This window comes from Triturus cristatus, chromosome 1_2 (assembly GCF_964204655.1).
Source record: "Triturus cristatus chromosome 1_2, aTriCri1.1, whole genome shotgun sequence".
In the NCBI taxonomy this organism is placed as follows: domain Eukaryota; kingdom Metazoa; phylum Chordata; class Amphibia; order Caudata; family Salamandridae; genus Triturus; species Triturus cristatus.
The window spans coordinates 1,126,625,120-1,126,648,480 of NC_140580.1; the positions used below are offsets into that span (position 1 = coordinate 1,126,625,120).

At 52.0% G+C, this 23,361-nt stretch overlaps 1 protein-coding gene across 4 annotated transcripts in view; it reads left to right on the top strand.

Moving 5' to 3' along the window:
- The window catches only part of MVB12B (multivesicular body subunit 12B), a 390,107-nt gene that overhangs the window by 321,139 nt on the left and 45,607 nt on the right, over nt 1-23,361 (top strand). For all 4 annotated transcript variants that reach the window (XM_085613813.1, XM_085613812.1, XM_085613811.1 and 1 more), the window contains exon 9: nt 13,435-13,494. In XM_085613813.1, coding sequence (XP_085469939.1) covers nt 13,435-13,494 — 60 coding nt within the window. The remainder of the gene's footprint in view (nt 1-13,434; nt 13,495-23,361) is intronic.

Genomic DNA, 23,361 nt, shown 5'->3' on the forward strand with positions numbered 1-23,361 from the left:
GCTGTTACCCGTGCACTCATTCTTTATTGAATAACATTGAGGGGCAGCCGTCTAGAATTTAGCAAATTATTTCAGCGAAACAATGAGCATGTTTTTCTCTCGTCGCAATAGACGTACTTTCAGAGTACTTGGAGTGATTTTTTGTTTTATCCCAAAAAGCCGTGCGTTGGGTTTGTAGTCAAACCAAGAATTGAGGTTTATTCACTTCCCCTTATTCTGTCCCTGCATCCAACACCAGTGATCCAAATCATGCGAATCATTTCTCTCCCAGCTGCAGCCTGTAATGCTTCATAAATATATGGGAGCTAGGCCAAGTCGCTCTCTCTCTACCGCTCTCTACCGCTCTACCTCTTGAACTCTCTCTACCTCTCGAACTCTCTCTACCGCTCTCTCTCTCTACCGCTCTCTCTCTCTACCGCTCTCTACCGCTCTCTACCGCTCTACCTCTTGAACTCTCTCTACCTCTCGAACTCTCTCTACCTCTCGAACTCTCTCTACCGCTCTCTCTCTCTACCGCTCTCTCTCTCTACCGCTCTCTCTCTCTACCGCTCTCTCTCTCTACCTCTCTCCCTCTACCTCTCTCCCTCTACCTCTACCTCTCTCCCTCTACCTCTCTCCCTCTACCTCTCTCCCTCTACCTCTCTCCCTCTACCTCTCCCTCTCTCTACCGCTCTCTCTCTAACTCTCTACCTCTCTCTCTACCGCTCTACCACTCTCTACCGCTCTCTCTACCTCTCTCTCTACCACTCTACCGCCCTCTCTACCGCCCTCTCTACCTTTCTCTCTCTATCCCTCTACCTCTCTCTACCTCTCTCTACCGCTCTCTCTCTACCTCTTTCTCTCTACCTTTCTCTCTCTACCGCTCTACCTCTACCTCTCTCTCTACCGCTCTACCTCTACCTCTCTCTCTCTCTCTCTCTACCGCTCTACCTCTCTCTCTCTACCGCTCTACCTCTACCTCTCTCTCTCTCTACCTGTCTACACCCTCTCTCACTACACCCTCTCTCTCTCTCTACACACCTCTCTCTCTCTACACACCTCTCTCTCTCTACACACCTCTCTCTCTACTCACCCCTCTCTCTCTCTACACACCTCTCTCTCTCTCTACACACCTCTCTCTTTCTACACACCTCTTTCTCTCTACCTCTAAGTGGCAGCCGGGGCCTGATAGCACTGCTTGTCTCTTTAAAAAATAAAAAATGCATTGGCATAGCCAATAGGTCTCGCCTTTGGGGCCTTATAAGTGTTTAACCATGAAACAGTTAATGTTGTTGCACCAAGGATATTGTGATGCAGAACATAAATACTTATAAGGTCACAAAAGCGAGACCTATTGGCTATGCCAATGCTTGTTATTACTTATATTATTGCACACCAACAGCATGCACACACTATTGAATGTACATGCACACCCACCACAAAAGCTTACCTTAGATTTATGCGACACCTGGGTGGCCGAGCATTGTGGTGAAGTAGCAGCAGCACAGCGAGGGCCTGGACAATGGCTTTAAAGACGGAATCAGAGGCTCGACCCCGAGAAAATGAGTTTTCACCCCTTTAGGTCGAGCATTGGACACCTCTTGTATATACTTTAGTATATACTTGTTACATACGTATATGTGTGTATACTTTGTGGGCTCTGGAGATCACCCCTAGGACTAGTCTCCTTCCGCTTAGGGACTTTTTTCTGCTCTATTTAACTGTCTTGATAGAAAACGATCAGCAGAGGTCAGTAAAATACCAGAATTGCTTTCTGCTTAAAGACTTTCTTTTTAAAAAAATATTTCTGGCGATTGCCTCTATTTAACTTTCTTAAAAGAAAACCACAAGCAGGGACCAGTAAAATACCAGAATCACTTTAGCATTCTCTAGATTCCAGTCCATAGAAATTGTCTTCTACGGGCACCTGTAGATAATATTTTTTTCAAATCTTGTATCTTCAGTGATATGACCAACGAAGGCCCTGATTTTATATTAAAAACAGAGCTTTGGACTATACCATTTCCCGCTGAAAGGCAATATTTCTCTCCATATGTTCCCACACCTGGCGTGTCACGCAGTTTGGTGCTTACTTTCCCTCCATGTTAAAGAACAGTAGATGTTTCAGCACCCAGGCAAATGTGCTGCATGGCTAAATACATATAAGGTCCCAAAGGCGAGACCGATTGCATTGCAAATGCTTGTTTTCCTTGTTTCCGGCAACCCGAGCTAGGAGGTTTCTCTGCCACAGTTGCCTCGGCGGAAAGGCTCACGGTGATCTGGACGGCGGGACTCTTCGGCAGCAGCTTCTGTTAAATGGTAGCGGCAGTCGTAGTCGATAACCTTTCAAGTATTGCCCGGCGGTAATCGCCTCTTGTATCATTCAATGCTAAACCAACAAAGAGGCAGGCGCCGGAGACTGGAAGGCAGGAAACAAGGTTTTATTCTCTCCGGAGGAGAACACATCAGGTCAGACAGCAAGGTATCGTCATGAGGTGCTCTAAAGGCATCTCTGAGGCCTGGCCTCTTATACACAGGTTTATGACTTTATTGCAGGTTTATCATACATGGCACATTTTTGAGATCGCTTTGAAACATGAAAGAGCATCCTCAGAATCGCCACTTCAAGCTCGTTCCCACACATATCTACAGTGGAAGTCCCCACCCCACCCACAGTAGGAGATGGCTATCACACAGCTGGACATTCCGCCAATTCCCGGGGGTGTGTGCGACCGGTCGGGTCTCAGGGGGTGGGGGGCCTTGATCTACTGTAATCCCTTTGATGTGGGGTGTTTCCCTTACAGTAGGGGCAATAAACTGCATCCGCAGGGCTAGGTGATGGCCTGGGATCGGTTCGGACAATCGGGCGCGGAGGAAGGGGGTTATCAGAAAGGATGTATGACCATGTATGGGATGAAAAGGAAGTGTTGGTCAGGCACGGGGTGCGATTCCATGGCCGGGTTGCGCAGAAGGAGAGGTTTTACAGCCCATGTACGAGAGAGCGGGGGTGGCCAGCGCGCGGGGGATGTTCGCAGCGCCTGAGGGGCGCGCTGGTGATCGGAAATGAGCGGGGAGAGAGAGTGGGGTGCCTAAAATGGCTGTCGTACGTTTCCGGTGCGTGGCGCTGGGGAGAGGCAAGATGGCGCAGATAATGTTCAGTTGTAAACTAAATTTCCACACTTCAGCCTCTGATGGAGCCTTGATGCAGGAGACAGTTCCTGGCGGAGGCGGCGCTCTTGCCTCCAGTGCCCAGCCAATATCTAAATCAGGCAGGCGGGGACCGCCAAGGCGGCGCGCAGGAGGACCGCCAATAAGTGAGGCGGGACCAGTCCTTCCAAGATTTAAATCACGCCATAAGGGATTTGCCCAGAATCACAGGGTGTTCAGTTGACGCCGAAACTCAAACCTGATTCCTCAGTTCCAGAGTCTGCAACTCTGGCTCCTGCCCCCCTGCTACCATTGTAATGGTTGGCAGTAGCATGTCCCCCTCCCTCTAAGCTCTGCATTTAATTTTAAATATTTACCATTTTGTTCATCAAAAAAATTCGGTTGTTTAGAAAATGGAATAGTGTTCATGTGCCTATCTTTCCAAATAGTCTGTTTTGGCTCACCGTACAGTGCTCTGAAACCCTGCAGAGTAGATAGTTAGCGCTATATAAAACATCTCTTGAATAAAAAAGAATACGTGCGATTATCTGACATTGCCATGGAACAGAAGATACAAGCTCTTTTCTCACCCACTCACTGGGTCTAAGACGGAATGTTGAAATATGCAGCTATAAAACTCCGCTTGTATTTCAAACTCGCTTTGTTTTTTTTTATTTTGTTGTTTTTTGTTTCTCATTAGTTGTGTATGTATTGTCCAGGCACACCAAGTTATGATTGTCTGGTGCTCGGGAAGGAGTATAACGACACGCCAGTAGAACAATGCATTTTACTTTTCATGGAGCATCACTGCCACCGTGTGGCCAAATTTAACCCTTCCGGATGTAGCTATACTCTTCTTAACCCAGGCCTTCCGAGCCCATGGAAGCAAAACGAGTTATTTGTTTTTACCAAGAAAAATGTAACATTAGCACGAATAAGAACTGAATATGTAAAAAAAAAACTAAAAAAAAGTCACTTTACTTTTCATGTTTTATTTAATATCTTTCCAAAGGATGATAAGAGCGGTTTCTTTCTAGTAGAAATTATGCATTTGTGAACTCACTTTTTGGTTTGGTGCGAATCCGCACATTATGTTCCCCAATCTAAGGGGGCTCCACAAATACAGAGGTAGATAATACTGCACCGATGCACTGACCGGTCTGCTTGTGGCTCCACAGCCAGGTGGACCCTTCGGAAGCCATTCCTAAACCTTACCAGCCTCAAGTCGCCTGATGTTTCCATACCTGCCAACTTGAAAAACAGTCTCACCGTGTGAGGGGGAGGCGGGTCCTTGAAATGGGGCGTTGGGCGTGCCGAGAAGTACCTACGAATGCAAAAACAGTTGATGGACAGAATGCAGAACAATGTCATACATTCACCCCAGTACGGAGATCTGGGCCCAAAGCCATCGTTTTTTGCTCCCCATGCCATTCCAGTTTGGACCCAGCCATATGCAAATCAGTCTTGACCCGGTGCCTCATGGGAACAGTCCAGCCTGAACTGCCAAGCCAGGTCCTCCCTGGACTGGAAACAAGCATCCTAGGACCGGTTTCGGGGTTTCACCCCTCTTGAGCCAGGATAGCTTGATTCCAGTGGCATGGAGAGCACGGGACCTACGTCTAGGCATATCCGTCCCACTCGGGATGACAAATGCAACAAGCATTGGCATAGCCAATAGGTCTCGCCTTTGGCACCTTATAAGTGTTTAGCCATGCAACAGTTGCATAACTGAATACTTATAAGGTCCCAAAAGCGAGACCTATGTGCGGCTGCGAAAGTGAAAGTGATTGCGGTCGCGATCAAACATCAAAGCAGCCGTGAAAGTGAAAGTAATCGCGGTCAAGCACGGCGCGTGCGCCCGTGCACATGCACTGTAGCTTTAGGCTGGCCTGGTAGCACTTTTTAAAGCCCTCTCAATAAGTCTCGCCAGACCAGCGCATGCGCTGGGTCAGGCGAGACCTGAAAACAACAGTTGATGGACAGAATGCAGAACAATGTCATACATTCACCCGAGTACAGAGATCTGGGCCTAAATCCATCGTTTTTTGCTCACCATGCCATTCCAGTTTGAACCCAGCCATATGCAAATCAGTCTTGACCCTGTGCCTCATGGGAACAGTCCAGCCCGAATTGCCAAGCCAGGTCCTCCGTGGACTGGAAACAAGCATCCTAAGACCGGTTTCGGGGTTTCACCACTCTTCAGCCACGATAGCTTGATTCCAGTGGCATGGAGAGCACGAGGAGGACCTGGCTTGGCAGTTCGGGCTGGACTGTTCCCGCAGCCCTGATCTCTAGCCAGCAGAATGCAGTGTGATATGATAATACCCCCAGCTGATTGGATGATGTGAGATCGGATAACTTACGCAGCCCTGATCGCTAGCCAGTGGAATGCAGTGTGGTATGATAACATCTGCAGCCGATGGAATGAAGTGAGATCTGATAACACCCACATTCCAAAGTTGAAGCCAATTGAACAAAGTCTAGGGAATATGATTTGTGGACTTTGCCAATGGTCATCGACAGCGATGGCTTCTTAATGTGACTGAAGGATCTTCGTCAATGACGGTTTAGACAGACCTCCTGACAGGACATCAGTAGACCGGGATTTTCGCGCCCTTTTCTATACCGACTGATCCTCTCCTTTCTCATGAGAGCTTCGCCTTACCCTTCGTGGAGGTGGGTGCAGGTGCTTCAGTGCATGGAACTCCGCGTGCTTTCAGTTCTGCGCTGCTTTCATGGAAGTGCTTGGAGGAGCACACTTCATGGAACCATCTCCAGACAAGAGACACCCCCTTCAGGAGAGGATATTTCTTCTTTTTTAGTAACAAACGAGACCAGCCCCCTTTGCCTGCTTTTAAGCATCTTTGAGGGAAATGTCGTCTTGCCGACGTCACAAACTGATGGTTTTGTGAGATGGAGTGACTGCAGATCATCAGTATAAAGTGTCTTTTGAGCAGGACTTAAAGATGCACCATTTCTCTGTCTGACACTTGGCCGGTGGGCTGTGTGTCCCTGGACCAGAGGACCTGTCTCAAGTTGAGGCTAGGGCTGGCTAAAGTCCAGTGGAGAGAAGGGGGAAGTAGTAAAGCGATAGTAGTTCTGTTTGAGGTAGGTAAGAGCAGAGCTCTGCCTGGTGCTCCTTCACACACAACGTGAGGTAGAAATTGAGCTGTGGTGACCTCTGCGGTAATAGAAAGCTCAGCGCCTCCACTTCAGTGGCTGAAATTTTTCGTTGGTTCAAGTGTGGTGGCGCTGCTTCTAAATTACCACTTTTGTTTGGCCTTCTTTGTTTAAAGTTATCTGGGATTCCCAGCCTGGTGATGGGGAATTGTTCAAGCATGAGGGTATCTTTGAGTTACCAAATCTGTAGATATGAAGTTACAGGTAAGTAGCTAAATTCAAGAAGTGTGACCTGACCACACCCGCAGCCAGTGCATTATAGTGTGATCTGATAACACCAGCGTGCATGTATGCATGTATGTATGCATACATGTGTGTGTGTGTGTGTGTTGTATTTATGTAGTGCAACCTAGTCAAAAGGCATCAGATCGCTTTGCAGGGTTCAAGGCAAAGACACAGCAGCCATTGTAATAAAGGGTGATTTGAGAAAGCCTGCAGCACTGTCCCTCAGCGAGGAGAGGAGAGTCTGATTAAAAAACACTCACAGCCCTCAGCTCTAATCATCTGATAACACCCGCCGCTCTCAGCCGCAGCCAGTGAAATAAAGCGTGGCCCGAGAACACCCACAGCCCTGAGCCGCAGCCCGTGAAATAAAGCGTGAGCCGAGAACACCCACAGTCCTGAGCCGCAGCCAGTGAAATAAAGCGTGGCCCGAGAACACCCACAGCCCTGAGCTGCAGCCCGTGAAATAAAGCGTGATCCGAGAACACCCACAGCCCAGAGCCGCAGCCCGTGAAATAAAGCGTGAGCCGAGAACACCCACAGCCCAGAGCCGCAGCCCGTGAAATAAAGCGTGATCCGAGAACACCCAGAGCCGCAGCCCGTGAAATAAAGCGTGATCCAAGAACACCCACAGCCCAGAGCCGCAGCCCGTGAAATAAAGCGTGATCCGAGAACACCCCCAGCCCAGAGCCGCAGCCCGTGAAATAAAGCGTGATCCGAGAACACCCACAGCCCAGAGCCGCAGCCCGTGAAATAAAGCGTGATCCGAGAACACCCACAGCCCAGAGCCGCAGCCCGTGAAATAAAGCGTGGCCCGAGAACACCCACAGCCCTGAGCTGCAGCCCGTGAAATAAAGCGTGATCCGAGAACACCCACAGCCCAGAGCCGCAGCCCGTGAAATAAAGCGTGGCCCGAGAACACCCACAGCCCTGAGCCACAGCCCGTGAAATAAAGCGTGATCCGAGAACACCCACAGCCCAGAGCCGCAGCCCGTGAAATAAAGCGTGGCCCGAGAACACCCACAGCCCTGAGCTGCAGCCCGTGAAATAAAGCGTGATCCGAGAACACCCACAGCCCAGAGCCGCAGCCCGTGAAATAAAGCGTGAGCCGAGAACACCCACAGTCCTGAGCCGCAGCCAGTGAAATAAAGCGTGGCCCGAGAACACCCACAGCCCTGAGCTGCAGCCCATGAAATAAAGCGTGATCCGAGAACACCCACAGCCCAGAGCCGCAGCCCGTGAAATAAAGCGTGAGCCGAGAACACCCACAGCCCAGAGCCGCAGCCCGTGAAATAAAGCGTGATCCGAGAACACCCACAGCCCAGAGCCGCAGCCCGTGAAATAAAGCGTTATCCGAGAACACCCACAGCCCAGAGCCGCAGCCTGTGAAATAAAGCATGATCCGAGAACACCCAGAGCCGAAGCCCGTGAAATAAAGCGTGATCCGAGAACACCCACAGCCCAGAGCCGCAGCCAGTGAAATAAAGCGTGGCCCGAGAACACCCACAGCCCTGAGCTGCAGCCCGTGAAATAAAGCGTGATCCGAGAACACCCACAGCCCAGAGCCGCAGCCCGTGAAATAAAGCGTGAGCCGAGAACACCCACAGTCCTGAGCCGCAGCCAGGGAAATAAAGCGTGGCCCGAGAACACCCACAGCCCTGAGCTGCAGCCCGTGAAATAAAGCGTGATCCGAGAACACCCACAGCCCAGAGCCGCAGCCCGTGAAATAAAGCGTGAGCCGAGAACACCCACAGCCCTGAGCTGCAGCCCGTGAAATAAAGCGTGATCCGAGAACACCCAGAGCCGCAGCCCGTGAAATAAAGCGTGATCCGAGAACACCCACAGCCCAGAGCCGCAGCCCGTGAAATAAAGCGTGAGCCGAGAACACCCACAGTCCTGAGCCGCAGCCAGTGAAATAAAGCATGGCCCGAGAACACCCACAGCCCTGAGCTGCAGCCCGTGAAATAAAGCGTGATCCGAGAACACCCACAGCCCAGAGCCGCAGCCCGTGAAATAAAGCGTGAGCCGAGAACACCCACAGCCCTGAGCTGCAGCCCGTGAAATAAAGCGTGATCCGAGAACACCCACAGCCCAGAGCCGCAGCCCGTGAAATAAAGCGTGAGCCGAGAACACCCACAGCCCTGAGCTGCAGCCCGTGAAATAAAGCGTGATCCGAGAACACCCACAGCCCAGAGCCGCAGCCCGTGAAATAAAGCATGATCCGAGAACACCCAGAGCCCAGAGCCGCAGCCCGTGAAATAAAGCGTGATCCGAGAACACCCACAGCCCAGAGCCGCAGCCCGTGAAATAAAGCGTGAGCCGAGAACACCCACAGCCCTGAGCTGCAGCCCGTGAAATAAAGCGTGATCCGAGAACACCCACAGCCCTGAGCCGCAGCCCGTGAAATAAAGCGTGATCCGAGAACACCCACAGCCCAGAGCCGCAGCCCGTGAAATAAAGCGTGAGCCGAGAACACCCACAGCCCAGAGCCGCAGCCCGTGAAATAAAGCGTGATCCGAGAACACCCACAGCCCTGAGCCGCAGCCCGTGAAATAAAGCGTGATCCGAGAACACCCACAGCCCAGAGCCGCAGCCCGTGAAATAAAGCATGATCCGAGAACACCCAGAGCCGCAGCCCGTGAAATAAAGCGTGGCCCGAGAACACCCACAGCCCAGAGCCGCAGCCAGTGAAATAAAGCGTGAGCCGAGAACACCCCCAGCCCAGAGCCGCAGCCCGTGAAATAAAGCGTGATCCGAGAACACCCACAGCCCTGAGCCGCAGCCTGTGAAATAAAGCGTGATCCGAGAACACCCACAGCCCTGAGCCGCAGCCAGTGAAATAAAGCGTGAGCCGAGAACACCCACAGCCCAGAGCCGCAGCCAGTGAAATAAAGCGCGATCGAAAACACCCACAGCCCAGAGCCGCAGCCCGTGAAATAAAGCGTGAGCCGAAAACACCCACAGCCCAGAGCCGCAGCCCGTGAAATAAAGCGTGATCCGAGAACACCCACAGCCCTGAGCCAAAGCCCGTGAAATAAAGCGTGATCCGAGAACACCCCCAGCCCAGAGCCGCAGCCCGTGAAATAAAGCGTGGCCCGAGAACACCCACAGCCCAGAGCCGCAGCCCGTGAAATAAAGCGTGATCCGAGAACACCCACAGCCCAGAGCCGCAGCCCGTGAAATAAAGCGTGATCCGAGAACACCTACAGCCCTGAGCCGCAGCCCGTGAAATAAAGCGTGGCCCGAGAACACCCACAGCCCTGAGCTGCAGCCCGTGAAATAAAGCGTGATCCGAGAACACCCACAGCCCAGAGCCGCAGCCCGTGAAATAAAGCGTGATCCGAGAACACCTACAGCCCTGAGCCGCAGCCCGTGAAATAAAGCGTGGCCCGAGAACACCCACAGCCCTGAGCCGCAGCCCGTGAAATAAAGCGTGGCCCGAGAACACCCACAGCCCAGAGCTGCAGCCCGTGAAATAAAGCGTGATCCGAGAACACCCACAGCCCAGAGCCGCAGCCCGTGAAATAAAGCGTGATCCGAGAACACCCACAGCCCTGAGCCGCAGCCCGTGAAATAAAGCGTGATCCGAGAACACCTACAGCCCTGAGCCGCAGCCCGTGAAATAAAGCGTGGCCCGAGAACACCCACAGCCCTGAGCCGCAGCCTGTGAAATAAAGCGTGGCCCGAGAACACCCACAGCCCAGAGCTGCAGCCCGTGAAATAAAGCGTGATCCGAGAACACCCACAGTCCTGAGCCGCAGCCAGTGAAATAAAGCGTGAGCCGAGAACACCCACAGCCCTGAGCCACAGCCGGTGAAATAAAGCGTGATCCGAGAACACCCACAGCCCAGAGCCGCAGCCCGTGAAATAAAGCGTGATCCGAGAACACCCAGAGCCGAAGCCCGTGAAATAAAGCGTGATCCGAGAACACCCAGAGCCGAAGCCCGTGAAATAAAGCGTGAGCCGAGAACGCCCACAGCCCAGAGCCGCAGCCCGTGAAATAAAGCGTGGCCCGAGAACACCCACAGCCCAGAGCCGCAGCCCGTGAAATAAAGCGTGATCCGAGAACACCCAGAGCCGCAGCCCGTGAAATAAAGCGTGATCCGAGAACACCCACAGCCCTGAGCCGCAGCCCGTGAAATAAAGCGTGGCCCGAGAACACCCACAGTCCTGAGCCACAGCCAGTGAAATAAAGCGTGATCCGAGAACACCCACAGCCCCGAGCCACAGCCAGTGAAATAAAGCATGATCCGAGAACACCCAGAGCCGAAGCCCGTGAAATAAAGCGTGATCCGAGAACACCCACAGCCCAGAGCCGCAGCCAGTGAAATAAAGCGTGGCCCGAGAACACCCAGCCCTGAGCTGCAGCCTGTGAATCAAAGCGTGATCCGAGAACACCCACAGCCCCGAGCCACAGCCAGTGAAATAAAGCGTGATCCGAGAACACCCACAGTCGTCACCCATTGAATTAGAATACATTTATAATGTTGTGCCATTCTGGGCTCGATGCCCAGCAGAAGAATACATTGTGATGTGATCGCTTCAACATCCAGCCATTGAAGGAGAATAATATGAGATCTGATATAATCGACAGGATTTCGTTTTAAAGGTAGACGAAAGGGTGGTCTGACATCACGCACATAACTATCGAATAGACCATATCAGCCAACGACTGACATTGCTGGAGAATGCAACAGAAAAACATCTGATATCCCCCACCGATCTAACCAGCAGGACAATTGACCAGGTGTCTGATGTGCCACAGGTAAGTGGAATAAAGCAAGATTGGATGTTTCCCACTGATCTGAGAAGGAAAATGGAATCAAATGATTTGTAAAGCCACGTATGGGAATGATAGGAGACGTAAACAATCCGAGATCAGCTACGGATGAAACAAGTGGGAAAAGGAAATAGTGTTTGAATCACCCACAGACCATGGGCACATGAAATAAAGGGAGATCTGTGATCACTAACTGATAGTAGATTAAAAAAAGAATAACGCGTATCTGATATCATCTGTAGAGCTGTGCTGTAGAATAGTAGTAGTGTGCTACTGCGCATAGCCTATGCGGCAGTAAAAGAGAGTAAACTGTAGTCTAGTATCATTCACAACCTATGAAATGTGATAAACAGGGGTCTGGCATCCCCAGAGATCTGTCAACAGGGCAGTGGCATAAACTGAGGTCAGATATAACACACAGACCTGTGCCATAAGATATCAGAATAAGGTGCCCTTCGATATCATCATAATGTGACTGAATCATGCGGTCTGATATAACACACTGGTCTACGCCGTGAGTAAACAGAACAAAACGCCCACTGATATCACCAAGAGATTGTCTCAGAAAGGCGACAGAATAAAGTACAGTTAGATATAGCACACAGACCTACGTCATAAGAAAACAATACAGTGCCCTCCTATATCATCAAGAGATCTGCTTAGAAGGGCGACGGAATAAAGTGTGGTTAGATATTGTACACAGACCTATGCTGTCATAAAACAAAACAAAGTGCACTCTTTTATCATCAAGAGATCTACTCAGAAGGACGATGGAATAAAGTGTAGTTGGATATAGCACACAGACCTATGCCGTAAGAAAAGAGAATAAAGCGCCCTCTTTTATAATCAAGAGATCTACTCAGAAGGACGACGGAATAAAGTGTGGTTGGACATAGCACACAGACCTATGCCGTAAGAAAAGAGAATAAAGCGCCCTCTTTTATCATCAAGAGATCTACTCAGAAGCACGACGGAATAAAGTGTGGTTAGACATAGCACACAGACCTATGCCGTAAGAAAAGAGAATAAAGCGCCCTCTTTTATCATCAAGAGATCTACTCAGAAGCACGACGGAATAAAGTGTGGTTAGATATAGCACACAGACCTATGCCGTAAGAAAAGAGAATAAAGTGCCCTTTTTTAACATCAAGAGATCTACTCAGAAGGGCGAAGTGTGGTTAGATATAGCACACAGACCTATGCCGTAAGAAAAGAGAATAAAGTACCCTCTTTTATCATCAAGAGATCTACTCGGAAGGGCGAAGTGTGGTTAGATATAGCACACAGACCTATGCCGTAAGGAAAGAGAATAAAGTACCCTCTTTTATCATCAAGAGATCTACTCGGAAGGGCGAAGTGTGGTTAGATATAGCACACAGACCTATGCCGTAAGAAAAGAGAATAAAGTGCCCTCTTTTATCATCAAGAGATCTACTCAGAAGAACGACGGAATAAAGTGTGGTTAGATATAGCACACAGACCTATGCCGTAAGAAAAGAGAATAAAGTGCCCTCTTTTATCATCAAGAGATCTACTCAGAAGGGCGACGGAATAAAGTGTGATCAGATATAGCACACAGACCGGCATTGTACAAAAACAGGTTGAAGTGTGCTCTCGTATTGCTAAGAGGTCTTTTCAATAGGAGGAAGGAATATAGTGTGGTCAGATATAACACACAGACTTAGACGTAAGAAAAGAGAGTAAAGTTTGCTCTGATATCAACAAGAGATCTTCTCAGTAGGACGGTGGTATAAAGTTTGTTCTGATTCCATCAGAGTAAAGTGACGCTCATCTCACAGATCTATAAGTGGTGACCTGCAGGTGATAGTAGCTCTGACTGTTGAATTAGAATAAAATGTGATGTGTTTCTTCTTGTGTCCCTAAAGCACAGAAAAAAGCAAGATATTGTGACCCAAAGCTGAGAGCAGTTTTCAGCCTAGTGATTGGTGTGTGGTACCAGACTGCCTTAAAGAGTGAACCGTGTGAGTCTGCCGTTAGCCCTAGGACATTGGCTTTGCTTCATCCACAGCCATCACGCATGTAACACACGATTGTTGCAGTCTTCATGCTTTTGCGCTAAGCTAGCTGCCACATTTACATAACTGTCTGATGTTTCTGGTCCACAGCTGCAGCAAGTCGATCTACTGGGGATTCCAATCAAATCTTTGGCAGACATCGAAAAGGAGGTGAGTCGCGCTGTCATCGATCTCTTCGCAGTTTTTGTATGACTTTCTGACAATGCAGTGAGGTAAACCATGTCGTGCACGCTTTCAACAGAGGTATTCTTACTGATATTGGGTAAGGTGCCTAATAGAGTTCTAGGTGCTGGCTTGCAGCGCAGCATTGGTGGGCGGACACCGGTGCCAGACTGCAGCAGTCGGACTGGTGTCCTTAAAGCCAGTGCGTGTAGATACACTTAGATCTGAGCAGTAGGTGCTGCTGTGGTTGTTTTGATGTGGGGTCCATAGGGCGGGATGCTGGTGCGGAGAGAACCTGGCGTTGAGACCCCATTCCCAAGAGTTTGTGCCTCATTGTTGCGGCGTGCCTCACTCGCACAAGTGCACCTCAAGGTTAGTTGAGGTAACTTTATGTCCTCCGTTGGATAAAAAAGGTGTGTTTCTGCCACAGTTGAATTTAACCATAAGATAACCTCGTGGAATAGAAAGGCCTCCTCACGATGGACTCTGAAGCGAGAAGCAGCCCTTGATTTTGGACTGTAGATTCCTGAGTTTTGCTGGTGCTCTGATCAGGCGAAGCTCCTCCATAATGGCGAAGGAGCGTCGCCCCACGCGGCAGTCAGTTTGCGAAACATTAAATGATGATAACATTATTTTATTATGTTACTTCCCACTGACGCAATGTCATTGTAGGGCGGGGCCGGACCATGGCAGGATAGGAGTGATGGGCACTGTAAAGTGCTCATGTCCGTTTCTCCGGCCATCTTAGGCCGCCAAACAGACATGCGCACTTCTATTTCTCCAACCCAGCTGTGTTGCACAGGCGGTATGGAGAAACAGCATAGACTCGCAGGTACTGTCTGAGTGGCAAACCAGGCCGCTTAGACCAATCCTTGTGCTGCTCACATACTAGGTATGGCATGAGAGCAGCGCCGGGATTGGGTGGGGAACCTGTACCCCAGTGACTGCCGAGAGGAGAGCCGGAGAAGAGCACCGAGGCAGCCGGCGTCAACAGGCACGTTTTTTAGTTGTTTATTATTCACCTACCTCTATCATCACCCCACTTACACACTGAACTATGCGGCAGTTGCCTCTGGCTCTGATAGGATAGTTCTCCAATGCAATGTAAACCTTGTTTTTTACATTCTTTGAGGGAATCAGTAGGGACAGAATGGACTGTACCCAGGCTTATATCATCATTGTTCCATTGAGGACTGTTCTAGCTCCCAGTCATGCGCATGAGTGACCACTGGTCACTGAAGCTTCCAGTAAAGGTGTTGTATGTAGCGCTGTGGTAAACATTATTCATGCAGTTACACCCTTCTCTGCCCGGGTCAGTTGGACTGATCTGGAGGGTTCTTTTGTGCTGAAGGAGTCCCTTAAGTGACACTTTTAAATACCGACAACCAGAGTTCAGTCAGTGCGAGCAATACCGTGGTTGCAGTGCAGGAAATTAGGAAAGAAAAACATGTATGTAGCACAACCTGGCATGAGCTGAACGTATGAGCAGAGATCTAGGAACTTAAAAGAAAACTGAGGCATAAGCTGATCATTTCACATGTAGCCACAATCGGATCTGGTGCCCTGGCCAGGCTAGTCAAGCAAGTGAGCACTCCAGAGAGAGCAGGTTCTAGGTGCTAGGGAGCAGGTTGCGAGCAGGTTCTAGTTGCTATGGAGCAGGTTGTGGGCAGGTTCTAGGTGCTATGGAGTAGGCTGTAGATGATTGAGAGCAGGTTCGAGGCGGTGGAGAGTAGGTTCTAGGTGATAGGAAGTAGGTTCTAGATGTGAGTAGGTAGGGTAGGTAATAGGAAGCTGGTTCTAGGTGCTAGGGAACAGGTTGTATATGGTAGAGACCAGTTCTAGGTGATAGGGAGTCGGTTCTAGATGAGAGTAGATAGGGAGCAGGTTCTAGGTCATTGAAGGCAGGTTCTTGGTGCTAATGAGCAGGTTATAGATGATAGGGAGTCGGATCTAGGTGATACAGACCAGGTTCTAGATGAGAGTAGGTTATAGGGAGCAGGTTCTAGTTAATAGGAAGCAGGTTCTAGATGAGAGTAGGTAATAGGGAGCAGGTTCTAGTTGATGGGGAGCAGGTTCTAGATGAGAGTATGTTGTAGGTAATAGGAAGCAGGTTCTAGGTGATAGGGAGCAGGTTCTAGATGAGAGTATGTTGGTAGGTAACAGGGAGCAGGTTCTAGGTGATGGGGAGCAGGTTCTTGGTGATAGCAAGCAGGTTCTAGATGAGAGTAGGTTGTATGTAATGGGAAGCAGGTTCTAGGTGACAGGGAGCAGATTTTAGGTGATTGGGAGCAGGTTCTAGATGAGTATGTTGTAGGTAATAGGAATTAGGTTCTAGGTAGCAGGTTCTTGATGAGAGTAGGTTGTAGGTAATAGGAAGCGGGTTCTAGGTGATTGGGAGCAGGTTCTAGGTGATTGGGAGCAGGTTCTACATGAGTATGCTGTAGGTAGTAGGTTCTGAGTGATACGGAGCAGGTTCTAGGTGATATGGACCAGGTTCTAGATTAGAGTATGTTGTAGGTAATAGGAAGCAGGTTCTTGGTGATAGGGAGCAGTGCGTGGTAGGGACCGGTTTGAGGTGATTCAGAACTGGTTCTAGATGAGAATAGTTTCTAGGTGTTCAGGAGCAGGTTGTAGATGAGTAGGTTCTAGGTGATGGGGAGCAGGTTCTAGGTGATGGGGAGCAGGTTCTAGATGAGAGTAGGTTGTAGGTAATAGGAAGCAGGTTCTAGGTGATTCAGAAGAGGTTCTAGATCAGAGTATGTTGTAGGTAATAGGAAGCAGGTTCTAGGTGATAGGGAGCAGGTTCTAGATGACAGTGGGATCTGAAAGAAACACGTTAGTTAGATTCCTCACCTTAGAATATCCCCAGGCGTCAGACTGGATCCGGAAGATTTTTCGTCAGCAATACCCCTTGCGCGTCGCTAGGCGTCGTCTGCGGCTCCGCGTCCGTCGTCGGCGTCGTGCGCCGGAATGACGTCGTTGGAGTACTTAGACGCCGCCCTCGCGCGCTGACGTCAGTTCTTCTTTTTTCCGCGCCAGTAAGCGCAGATCCGGGAGAGCTACCCCTTTAGTCACTTTTTGACTAACTTTTTCGATCCTTTTTGATCTTGTCTCGACTCCGGTGCCGGTAGGATGCCTGGTTTTAAAGCCTGTGCTGACTGTAGCCGCTTGATGTCGGTTACGGACCATCACCGCCGGTGCCTTTACTGCTTGGGCCTCGACCACGACGCGGCGTCGTGTTCGGACTGCAAGGCCCAGACCTCGAAGGCTAGACGGGAGCGGTCCCGTAAGCTTCTCGAGATTCGCCACTAGGCTCCGCGCCCCTCTCGATCCCGGTCCAGGAGGAGGTCCAAGGATTGGTCGCGGAGCCGCAGCCGACGTCATCATCGGTCGTCGGGATCCAAGTCTTCGGGTAAGTCGAAGCACTCCAAGAACTCCAAGAGGCGACACCGCTCTTCGGACTCCCCTCGCCGGTCGCGCGACTCGGCCGAGGGTCAGGGTGGTTCCACCCCTGCAGGCGCCGCGCAAGTCCCCATACCCACCGGTCCCTGGGACTGACGCGACGCCGGCGGAAGTCAGTGCCTTCCTCTCGGCCATGAGGAACCTGGCTCCGCCGTCGACGCCCGCTGGCGCGCCTTCGGGCCCCGCGGACCCGACTGGGCAACCCTGCCTGCCGGCGGCTCCGGCCTCGACGCCGCAAGCGCCCAAGGGACCCGTTCCCGAGTCCCCGCCGACGCCGGTCGACCTCGTCACGCCTCCTCCGCCGGCATCGACACCGGTACCACCTCCGACGCAGACTCCGCTCGGCGTCGAGCCCCAGTTCAGCCCCACTCCGGGCCCGGCGCCGATACGGCGTCGATGGACGCCGCGTTCGGCGCCGCTGGAGACACATTTTGTCTATCGCCCGGCTCCGATCCTTCCTCCTGCATACCAGGAATCGGATGATGGGGGCGAATGGGAGGGATCCGAGGATCCTATGGCCGCTCAGACTCAACTGTCACAGGACTGGGCAGATGAACTGGGGGAGGCCAGTGGTCTGGATACCTCTCCGGACACTGGATTCATCTCTCCTCCGACTGTGGCTTCGGAGGAGGGTGCTGCTTTCTCTGTGGTGCTGCGCAAGGCGGTCGCAGCCCTTGGGCTCGAGCTAGCTGCCGTGGCTGTGAGGACTAACGTCCTCACTGAGGTGCTTCAGTCTGCAGCAAGCTCCACTGAGCCTCTGCTGCCATTCAATGAGGCCCTCACTGACGTTCTGCAGGGCACCTGGTCCAAGCCCTGCACAGTTCCTCCTGTGGACAGGAACGTCGCCAGGCGCCACCGCCCTGCTCCGGACGACCCCAGTTTTCTGTCCCAACACCCTACCCCCGAGAGCCTGGTTATCCAGGCCTCTACCTCCCAATCCTCCTTCCCGACCGCTCCGCCGGACCGGGATTCCAAGAGGCTGGAACAGTTCGGCAAAAAGCTGTTCTCCTCCCTTAGTTTGGGTCTGCGGTCTTTGATCACCGCCTGCCTCTTGGACCGTTATTCCCACTCTCTGTGGGATACGGTGGAGGACGTGCTGCCCCTGTGTCCGGAGGAGGTCCAGACAGGACTTACCCAGGCTCTGGCCGATGGGAGGGATGCAGCGCGACATGCTATCCGATGTGGGCTTGACACTACGGACTCGCTGGGTAGGGCGATTTCTACCTCAGTGGCGCTTAGACGTCACGCCTGGCTGCGGTCCACGTCCTTTTCGGGCGATGTCCAGAGCACCCTCATGGACATGCCCTTTGATGGCACTCGCCTTTTCGGCGAGAAAGCGGACAGTGCGCTGAATCGCTTTAAGGACTCCCGGGCTACGGCCAAGTCCTTGGGCCTCTCGGCCCCGCGGTCGCAATCTTCCGCCTTTCGCCCCTTTCGTGGCCAAGGAAGGGGTGCCTCCTCACGTGCGCCTAGCCACCAGCCGCAGAACCAATCTGCGCGCGGTCGCGGATGTGGTTTCCGCCGAGGCGGTTCTGGAGGACGACGCGGTCAGCCCACATCCACCCCGGCAGCATCCGCCTCAAAGCCTTCCTAGTCCGAGCTTTCAGGCCCATTCCACGCCAGTGGGCGGCAGAGTTCGCCATCACCTGCTCCACTGGCAGTCCATCACATCGGACAGGTGGGTGCTGAGACGACCCCTCCAGCCATGCCACCGCAGCACCACCGTATCTCGGGGGATCATTTGAATCTTCTCCACGTGGAAGTTTCGGCCCTCTTGGCCAAGGGGGCCGTCGAGCGCGTTCCGAGCCCAGAAGTAGGTCGTGGTTGTTATTCCCACTACTTTCTGGTTCCCAAGAAGGGCAAAGGGGGCCTACGCCCTATCTTGGACCTCCGGAACGTCAATGCCTTTCTCCGGAAGGAAAGGTTCAAGATGTTAACTTTGGCTCAGGTTCTAGCTGCCCTAGACCCTGGAGACTGGATGGTAGCGTTGGACTTGCAGGACGCATATTTCCACATCCCCGTCCTGCCGGCCCACCGGCGTTACCTGCGGTTCACGGTGGGCCAAGAGCACTTTCAGTTTACCGTGCTCCCCTTCGGCCTCACCAGTGCCCCTCGGGTGTTCACGAAAGTGATGGCGGTGGTCGCAGCTCATCTGTGCAGATCAGGGGTTCCAGTCTTCCCCTATCTCGACGACTGGTTGTTGAAGGCGGGCTCGCCCCAGACAGTCGTCTCCCACCTCCAGACTACGGCGGATCTCCTGCATTTGCTGGGATTTTCCATCAACGTGCCGAAGTCACACTTGAGTCCCTCTCAGAAGCTCCTCTTCATCGGAGCGGTTCTCGATTCGGCGCAGTTCCGGGTCTATCCGCCGGAACAGCGGGTCCGGGATATTCAGGCCCTGATTCCCATCTTTCGGCCTCTATCCTGGGTTTCGGTCAGGCTAGTGTTGCGGCTTCTGGGGCTGATGGCCTCCTGCATCCTACTAGTGCATCCCGCCAGGCGGCGCATGCGGGCTCTGCAGTGGGACCTGAAGTTTCAGTGGGCCCAGCATCACGGCACCCTGTCCGACCATGTCTTGATCTCGGAGGGCACTGCACGGCAGTTGCAGTGGTGGCTCACGGGCCGCGATTGGGTCAAGGGCAAGAGCCTCTCCCTTCCCCAACCGGAGCATGTCGTAGTGACGGATACGTCCCTCCTGGGATGGGGTGGCCATATGGGAGAGGCGGAGATCAGAGGCCTCTGGTCTCCGGCGGAGTCTCGTCTCCACATCAACCTGTTGGAGTTGAGAGCGATCCGACTTGCACTGAAAGCCTTCCTTCCCTCTGTCAGGGGAAGTGTCGTGCAGGTGTTCACGGACAACACCACCGCCATGTGGTATTGCAACAAACAGGGCGGGGTGGGGTCGTGGACCCTTTGTCAGGAGGCTCTGCGCCTCTGGACGTGGCTGGAACACCAGGGCATCACCCTAGTGGTTCAACATCTGGCGGGCTCTCTGAACGCCAGAGCAGACTAACTCAGCTGCCGGTGCATGATGGATCACGAATGGCGTCTGAACTCCGAAGTGGCGCAAGGTCTCTTTCAGCAGTGGGGAGAGCCTTGGTTAGATCTATTCGCCACCGAAGAGAACGCGCAATGTCAGCAGTTCTGCGCGTTGGAATTTCCAAGGCGGCACTCGCTCGGCGACGCTTTTCGTCACGAGTGGAGTTGCGGTCTGTTGCACGCCTTTCCGCCTATACCACTTCTGCCCAGAGTGCTGAAGAAGATCAGGCACGACCGGGCCCAAGTCATCTTGGTGGCTCCGGATTGGGCACGAAGGTACTGGTATCCCGAGCTACTCAGTATGTTGACCGATCCTCCGATACGTCTGCCCCTTCGGGAGGATCTTCTGTCGCAGCAGCAGAGGACGGTCCTCCACCCGAACCTGTCCAGCCTCCACCTCCATGCGTGGAGATTGAGCGGCAGCAGTTGATGCCATTTGCTTTGCCTCCTGACGTCTGTGATATCATTCTGGCAGCCAGGCGTCCCTCCACAAAGACGGTATACGCCTGCCGGTGGAACAAATTTGTGGCATGGTGCACAGCAAAGGCTGTGGATCCCCTTTCCGCCCCTCTTTCTGAGGTTCTACTGTTTCTTCTTTCTTTGGCCCGGCAGGGCTCTGCCCTGGGCACCCTGAAAGGTTATCTTGCTGCCATCTCTGCCTTCTTGCGGCTTCCTGATCAGCCTTCTCTTTTCAAGTCCCCTGTAGTTACACGCTTTCTAAAAGGCATTACTCACACGTTCCCTCCTGTCCCTTTTGTATTGCCTCAGTGGGTCTTAAATCTTGTTCTCACATTTCTAATGTGTGCTCCCTTTGAGCCTCTTCATAATTGTCCTCTTCATCTGCTGACGCTTAAGACTGCTTTTCTGGTAGCCATCACCTCAGCTAGACGGGTGAGTGAGCTCCAGGCTTTATCATCAAAGCCTCCTTTTCTCTCTGTTCATCCGGACAAGGTTGTCCTTCGGCCTCGTTCCTCCTTTCTTCCGAAAGTGGTGACTCCATTTCATCTTGGGCAGTCTGTCACCTTGCCCACTTTCTTTCCGCCTCCGCATCCTTCCAAAGAGGAAGAGAGGCTCCACCGTCTGGACCCAAAACGTGCGATCTCCTTTTATCTGGACCGCACAAAGCAGTTCCGGGTGGACGACCAACTTTTCGTTGGATACGTGGGTGCTAAGAAGGGGAAAGCTGTGCACAAACGGACCATCTCTCAGTGGGTCGTTTTGTGCATCAAAATCTGTTACTCCTTGGCGAAAAAGGACCCTCCTGTTGGGCTGCGCGCCCATTCTACTCGGGCTACAGCGGCTACTACTGCTTTGGGACGGGGAGTCCCTTTGCAGGACATCTGTCAGGCGGCGACGTGGGCTTCGCTACACACGTTTGCCAGGCATTATTGCCTTGACAGCCAAGTCCGGAGGGATGGCTTCTTTGGCCGTTCTGTCCTCCAGGACTTTCTGGTGTGATCTTGGTTCGCAGACCCACCACCGGGGATGGTATTGCTTGGGTATCTATTCTAAGGTGAGGAATCTAACTAACGTGTTTCTTTCAGATGAACAAGTTACTTACCTTCGGTAACGATGTATCTGTAAAAAACATTAGTTAGTTAGATTCCTCACCGACCCACCCATCCTCCCCGTTCTGCGAACTGACATCTAGGGTTAAGGTTATCCTTTTCAGGCCCCTAGATTTTATTTTTGGCACCAGTGTCGGTCTTTGCATGGCTCTGCGTTCCTGGCGCGGAAAGCTATGTACAAGAACTGACGTCCGCGCACGAGGGCGGCGTCTAAGTACTCCGACGTCATTCCGGCGCACGACGCCGACGACGGATGCGGAGCCGCAGACGACGCCTAGCGACGCGCAAGGGGTATTGCTGATGAAAAATCTTCCGGATCCAGTCTGACGCCTGGGGATATTCTAAGGTGAGGAATCTAACTAACTAATGTTTCTTACAGATACATCGTTACCGAAGGTAAGTAACTTGTTCTTCTAGGTGATAAAAAGCAGGTTGTAGGTGATACAGAGCAGGTTCTAGATCAGAGTAGGTTGTTCGTAGTAGGAAGCAGGTTCTAGGTGATAGGGAGCAATTTCTATGTGAAAGGGAGCAGGTTCTAGCTGAGAGCATGTTGTAGAGAGTAGGAAGTAGGTTCTAGGTGGTAAGGAGCAGGTTCTAGATGAGAGTAGGCTGTAGGTAATAGGAAGCAGGTTCTAGGTAGTAGGGAGTAGATGATATATTGTAGATAGGAAGTAGGTGATAGGGAGCAGGTTCTAGAGGACAGTAGGTTATAGGAAGCAGGTTCTAGTTGAGAGTAGAGTATGTTGTTGGTAGTAGGGAGCAGGTTCCAGGTATTTGGGAGCAAGTTCTAGATGATAGGGAGCAGGTTCTAGATGAGAGCATGTAGGTAGTAGGAAGTAGGTGATAAGGAGCAGGTTCTAGATTTGAGTAGGCTGTAGGTAATAGGAAGCAGGTTCTATGTGATATGGCAAGAACCAAAGGAAATGACGGATGGAGTGTTGAACATTGCAAGCACTCACCTCGAGTCAACTGATCTGGGTTTAATCCATCACCGTTCTTTAGCCCACTCTGCCACCCCAGTTCAGACATGGCCATATGCAGATCAGTCTGACCCTGTGCCTCATGGGAACAGTCCAGCCCGAACTGCCAAGCCATGCCTTCCCTGGACCGGAAACAAGCTTCCTAGGACCGGTTTCTGGCATTTCAGCCGTCTTCAGCCAGGCTTGCTTGAATCCAGTGGCAAAGTGAGCAAGGGACTCACGTCTGAGCATTCCCTGCCAACTTATGGCGAACAAAGCAAAAACCAAAGGAAATGACGGACGGAGTGTTGAACATTGCAAGCACACACCCCCAGTCAACTTATCTGGGTTTAATCCATCACCGTTCTTTAGCCCACTCTGCCACCCCAGTTCAGACATGGCCATATGCAGATCAGTCTGACCCTGTGCCTCATGGGAACAGTCCAGCCCGAACTGCCAAGCCATGCCTTCCCTGGACCGGAAACAAGCTTCCTAGGACCGGTTTCTGGCATTTCAGCCGTCTTCAGCCAGGCTTGCTTGAATCCAGTGGCAAAGTGAGCAAGGGACTCACGTCTGAGCATTCCCTGCCAACTTATGGCGGACAAAGCAAAAACCAAAGGAAATGACGGACGGAGTGTTGAACATTGCAAGCACTCACCCCCAGTCAACTGATCTGGGTTTAATCTATCACCGTTCTTTAGCCCACTCTGCCACCCCAGTTCAGACATGGCCATATGCAGATCAGTCTGACCCTGTGCCTCATGGGAACAGTCCAGACCGAACTGCCAAGCCATGCCTTCCCTGGACCGGAAACAAGCTTCCTAGGA